The sequence below is a fragment of the Triticum urartu genome, chromosome 3 (assembly GCF_003073215.2).
Source record: "Triticum urartu cultivar G1812 chromosome 3, Tu2.1, whole genome shotgun sequence".
Lineage (NCBI taxonomy): Eukaryota > Viridiplantae > Streptophyta > Magnoliopsida > Poales > Poaceae > Triticum > Triticum urartu.
Window position 1 is genome coordinate 601,285,497 of NC_053024.1, and position 6,354 is coordinate 601,291,850.

General features: G+C 53.9%; 1 protein-coding gene across 1 annotated transcript; it reads right to left on the reverse strand.

Moving 5' to 3' along the window:
- Positions 1-417: 417 nt before the first annotated feature.
- LOC125545263 lies at positions 418-2,822 on the reverse strand. Its single transcript, XM_048709154.1, has one exon. The coding sequence runs from the start codon at positions 2,277-2,279 to the stop codon at positions 816-818; it is 1,464 nt and encodes a 487-aa protein (XP_048565111.1). The 5' UTR covers positions 2,280-2,822; the 3' UTR covers positions 418-815.
- Between the last annotated feature and the right edge of the window lie 3,532 nt (positions 2,823-6,354).

A 6,354-nucleotide genomic window follows, 5' to 3' on the forward strand; every position in this document is an offset into this window, starting at 1 on the left:
GTTCGCGAAGGACTCGGTCGGCGCAAGCCCTGCATATTTCCCTCGCAAAGATTGTCGTCAAAGTCGAAGTTGTCGTTCGCTGGCGCGTGTTGCCATCTGTTGGCATGTGACCAGGTTGGCCGGTGGTGTCCATTTTTTGGGTTGAGTTGTATCGGTTTTAGCCCGGTTTTTCACAAATTAACCTGTCAATTCTTATTCTCTCTTAATCAATGAAATGGCCAAGTCTTTTACCTCGTTTAAAAAGAAATAAGCAATTCACCGCGTGGAGTCATCCACGGGTACAACACAAGTCAGACAGGTATCAACGTGTTCAACGGCGGTAGCTGAGCGCCTACGACTTCGCCACCACCCGGTAAAGGACAGGAGAACCGTGCCGGCAAGGATTTCCTCCGTGCGTGCTTGAACAACTCCCACAAATTTTCAAAGAATCAATCGTGTGTATTCATTGTACGTACAAATCTGACAAACTTATACACCGGCCGCTCGCTGTCACCGGCGTGAGACCGGCCTCTCATGCCGGCCTCACGCCATTGCCATTGACAGTGAAGTAGCCAACGACCACTGGACCTTGGCTTTTTTCTCCCTCCAAATTTTCAAACTAGAGAAAGAACGATTACTGCTGCTGCTACAGTCCACTATAGCTGCTACTAACCCCTGACGATCTAACACCAACCCCTCCAAAAAATTCAACTCTTCAAATCAATTGCTTTGACAAACGAACCAAAGAAGGAAGAAAGGAAAAAGAATGGGCTTTGGACAAGGTGTGTCGCCATGGCGCGCCGTCGTTGAACGGGCGGCGGGTGGGCCGACGGCGATCAGCTGACACGCACGGAGCCGCGCCGCCGCTCCTCGTACCAGCAGACGCAGCTGAGCGCGACGAGCACCTCCACGATCGCCGCCTCCGCCTTGTCCTTGTCCGCCCACCGCAGCGTCTGCAGCGCGTACACGCGCGTGCCGCCGTCGAACCGCCGCGTCCGGTCCATGTTCCGCTCCGACTGCCACTGCACCGTGTCGCGCGCCATCGGGCCCAGCCACGCCATGATCCGCTCCACGGCCTCCTTCCACCCCTCAGCCAGCCCGGCGTCCAGCGGCCCCGGGTCCCGCCACCAGTCGCGCAGCTTCGACCGCACCGCCGCGCGGAGCTTCCCCGGCAGCATCTCGTACATCTCCGCCCGCTCCGCGTTCGCCTCCTCCTGCCGCCCCTCCGCCTCCATCTGCAGCAGCTCCTCCGCCGACACGATCACGTTCGCGTACTGCTGGTCCAGCCCCGCGCCGCCCACCGTGCTGCTCAGCGGGTCCAGGAGCTTGCGCCAGTCCACGCCGCCCTTCTGCCCGGGCAGCGGCCTCTGCCCGATGATCGGGCACGAGCTGCTCAGCTGCTGCATCGGCGGGTGGACACGGGACGGCGCCCCCGCCCCCTCCCGCTCCCGCCGCGTGATCGGCCCCGACGACGCCTTCGTCTTCCCCGTCCGCGGGCTCATCAGCAGCTTGGACAGCCTGGTCTGGACGCTGTCGGCGGAGGTGGACGGCATCGGCGGCGGGAGCCCCGGCACGAACTGGCCGAAGACGGCGCAGATGCGGACGAACACGGCGCACGCGGCGCGCGCCATGAGTCCCACGGCCTTCTCGTAGCTCTGGCTCCACAGGGACTCCTCCTTGAGCCGCCGCACCTTGAGCAGCTGCGTCTTGATCTCCTGCTTGAGCGACTCGGCGCCCATCGAGTCGCCGGCCTGCGGCGGGTCCGCGAGCTTCATCGGAATCGGCCCGCTGAGGCGGCTCCAGCCGCGGACGGTGAGCTTCCGCTCGGCGGACTCGAGCTCGTCGAGCGCCTCCATCTCGGAGCAGAGCTTGGACGTGGCCGCCACGAGGCGCTCCATCTTCTTGGCCTTGACCTTGAGCCCCTTGGCGGCGAGCAGGTCGAGGCGCGCGTCGTGCGCGCCGGCCTTGACACTCGCGTACACCCCGGCGAAGTCGATGCCGCAGCGCAGGCCGAGGCGCGCGACGGCGGCCGCCGCGGCGTCGAGCGACAGGACCAGCTCGGCGCACGCCAGCCGGAGGAGGAACGCCTGGTCGGTGGAGTTGAGGTAGGCCACGCCCGGCGAGCGCATGGCGTCGGAGCGCAGGCGGGAGACCTCCTGCTCCGAGAGCGAGCGGTGCAGCGAGAGCAGCTTGGACATGGCCGCGCCCGCCTCGAACGCCAGTATGCCCAGCGCCGCCTGCGGCACCGCCGGCAGCCGGAAGTCCACGGGCAGCCACGAGGCCGCCTTGTGCGCAACCATCGGTCGGTCGACGGTATGCTCCTTGCCTCGCTCCCTCCCACCTAGTAGTAATGAATCAGCGGCACGGCCTGTCGGTACCTTTCTCGCGACCGTGGAGCTGGATCGCTTCGCTGTTGTACGGGCGGACAATCAAGCCATGGACGGAATGATTCGCCGAGCTGGGCGTCCTCGGCGGTGGCGCCGGCCGTCCCGTAGCAGCAGCAGCAGCAGCAGTACCAGCCCGTCGACGCGGTTGCGGGTACGGGCTAGGCTGGGATGGTTGGTGTGGTCGTCACAGCTCACGAACTTTGTTATATACCGCGGGCCGCCGGTGGTCTCTGCTCGGAAGTTAAGCCAGGCGCGCGGGCAATTAGATGTGGGGATGGCGATGGTGCGAGGGTTAAGTAGCTGCCGCAGCGTGCGTGGCGAGCGGAGCCGAGGAGAGGAGGAGGGAGACACGGTCGCCGGGCGCGTGGGAATGCCTGGGCGAAATGGTAGGCGCGACCTGCACGACGGAGCGAACGCCTGTTGCGGCGCCTGCCAGATTTCGGACTCGGGCCATGCTAGCTTATCATTATTCCGGGGTGGGGGCACGTCGCCCCCGGTTATTCTATGCCGAAACTGGCTTTAGTTTGCCTCTGGCTCGGTCCGAGGTTACGGCTGGGTAAACCATTAACGGACGGACTGGATCGGGATCTGCTGGTTGTGCAGGTCTCGTTCCTCGCCGAGGAAATTATTAAGGGTAAAATATATATCTGGGGCGCCCGGGAATTGATCCTTTCCTGCGAAATTACCGAGACATTTTCCAAGTAGGATCGTTTCTAGTATGGCAGTATGACATCTTGGAGTTCCCTTCCGGTATAAGAAATCTGGTTCAGCCGTCCCGCCGGCCGGCCGGCCGGACGCGTGTTGTGTTGATCATGTTCTCGTCGTCGATGAAGCAAGGTTCATGGACATGGCTGTGATATTTGACAATATCGCCCATATCCAACATGTAAAGAGTCCATGACTAACATGGCTCGCGGCTCGCGCACATGGCTGGGTGAGCAGTCGGTTGCGTATGTGCAGGGTGCCTACGCGTGCATGCATCCTGCATGTGTGCTGTTACTTACGGACTAAGATACTGTTGTAAAATGTGAGTCGTACAACTCAATCAAATCGAAAGAAATGGGCAACTGAATCGATCCCCATATCCGACCAGTACTGTTGTACTACTATATTTACCCTCTTTTTTTCAGATCATTGTATATGTTTTTTTAACACATCATTGTATATGTTTACTCGAGCAGTGTACTAGCTTGAGTAATGTACTGTGTGTAGATATACTTTAGGATAGTGCAAGTGTTTAGGTCTTCTTTGGTTTGGAGGAATTTCATAGGAATTCTAGATGATAGGATTCTTATAGGATTTTTTCCTTTAGAGCCCTTTGATTCATAGGAATAGATTCTTATTCCTACATAGGATTGGTTCCTATCCTCCACATTTCATAGGAAAATAAAAATGAGCCTAGACTTAATGAAAAAATTCCTTTGGTGTTAATCAAATGACATCTCATTTCCTATTCTTACTCATAGGATTTGGGATACATGCCATCTCATTTCCTACAAAATTCCTATTCCTACGATAATCCTATCCTATGAACCAAAAGAGGTCTTACTTTTCAGTTTGTGAGGTAACTGAAAAAAAATCAGCATAAAGTAAAGAAATTAGTAAAAGCGCAATACGTGTTTGCTTTTCTTTCCTCGAAAGAAAGAAAAGGCCACTATCGCCGCCGCTAGGAGTCTCCCCCGCCGCTGTCGTCTGGCGGCGCCCCTCGGCCGACGACCTCGGTTGTCGGTGGCGAGGGGGGGTGCTGGATCCATCTGTGTGGATATGTTTTAGACTCTCGTAGTTTAGGTTTTTTGGTTGTTCATCATCGTGGCTTAGGCGGCGACAATGGCAGCATCGAATAAAGATTCTTTAGATCCTACTCCGACGAGGCGATCGGTCCTACGGTTGGGGATAGATTTGAAAACCAGTCTGTTCAAGTCAGGATGGCGTGGCGACGGCGACATCCTCGTGGTAGACCTGTGTCCTCGGGTTCCGCCGTTGCGACAACATTTTCTCCAGCATCGGCGTGGAGCTTGGAAGGTAGTCCAGGAGCGGATGCAGATTGTGGTTTGCACCGGAGGCATCTAGAAGATGGTGGATCGCGTGCTGGGTTCGTGGTTCATGGATGGCAGGTGTGGTTTTCTCCTCCGGCGTCTTAGTCGTGTGGGGGTGGGACGTCTAGAGTTCAATGGCGTGTCCCGACTGTTACCCTGGACTGATTTGTTTAACGGTAATGCTTTCGTCTTTGGCGAGCCACTTTGGAGGTCCGCAATGCTGCATATCAGTGATGGTGCCGCGTCGAGCTCGAGTGTGGAGATGATTCGTCATTTTTGTGGTGCCAGAGGCAGGTAACGGACATCGGTGTCAACCTCAGAGGATTCTTCGGTCTTGTTTGTAATTTTACTTCTTGGTTGGTGTTTCTTTGTACAAAGGCTAACTTTCTTCTATTTTTCAGTTTTGCCAGGTTGATATGTACATAATATTCTTATGATATAAATGAGTCACACACTACAATCATGTAAACAAAAAAGGTAAAGGAATTAGTATTATGGTGTACACATCCAAGCACATTTAACTAGTCGGCCCGCTTCATATTCAAAACCAGTCAAATCAGTTGTGGCTTGACGTAGTTAGTTGAATTTATACTAGCTGATTGATTTAGCGGGCTGCACCCTTAACAACCAAGTCGAGAACTATTTTCCATTCCAAAATAGTTGAACCTTGAGGTTTCTTATTAAGTCATACTTGTTTAAATTTGATCAAATTTATAGAAAAAATATTAATATCTAGAACATTGAATTAGTCTCACGAGATTCCTCACAAAATATATTTTCGTACTATGTGTATTTGGTCATGTATAGATCTTAGCATATATTTCTATAGAGGTTTTCATATTTAAGCAAGTTTCACTCTGGACAAACTAAAACTTCAATTATTTTGAAACGGAGGGAGGGAGAAATAGTTTTCATTTCAAGAGGCGGTTTCTTTTCGTTTGAAAAATCAGCCTACTTAGGGAATCTAAGAAGATCCCCAAAAGTCATATTTGCTGAGAAATTTTCTGGTTTAGGTGGTTAACCCATATTTAGCAGATCCCTCAAATGGTTAAGCTCTTAAAATTATAGCTTTTGATCCCCAAAAGGCCACCCTCTACCCTATTTATCTCCAAGAAGGGTGACTCTTGGCAAATATAGGCAGACCGCGCCGCCCTTCTCGGCACCAAGCCACGCCGCGCCGCCCCTTCATTACCGAAGAGCGTCCGACCCATGAATCAGTTTGCGCTGCCCTTCCGGAAATAAAGCCGCGTGAGTTTGGGGAAGCGATAGGAGCACCGAGCGAGCCCACACAGGCCAACGATGCTGGAATGGCCCTTCTTCATAAGCAATGCTACACGCACGAACGGATAAATACATGATTTACGGGAAGGCTTAGTTGGGCTGGTTTGATTGGCGAGAAAGCAGGGTTATGGGGCCACACCCCTTGAATCAGGGGGGTGAAGATTAGTTGTAGTTGTGGAAGAAGCCCCGTAAAGCTTCATGAGCTTAGAATTTCCAACGGCAACTCGTAAATTTCCTCCCGCATCTGTCCGCTGGCCACTCCACGGACATGGATGCGGGAGGCCGCCATCCAATGCTAGCCGCATACATTTTAACAACAACTCTCATTAACCGGATGAAATTTGACCATACATGACCGGATTTCATATAAACACATTTGAATTTCATATAAACATGAAGGATTTCATCTAAACATGGCGGATATTATTACATTTACTTCAACTAAGCGGAGCTCGTCCGGCTAGGTCTAATTGGTCGCCAGCACCTGTTCCCCGTGTCCGGCCATGAACCAAGTGAACTGAAGCTTCACCGTCTCTAGTTCCGCCTCGGCGCTCTCCAGCTCCGCCTTCGTAACCTCCTCCTCCAGAGGCCCGGGAATTGAAGTTGTCCACCTCCACATCGCCGCCAAGCGACTAATCAGCCGACGATGTTGAGCCCACCAAGCTTGGCGT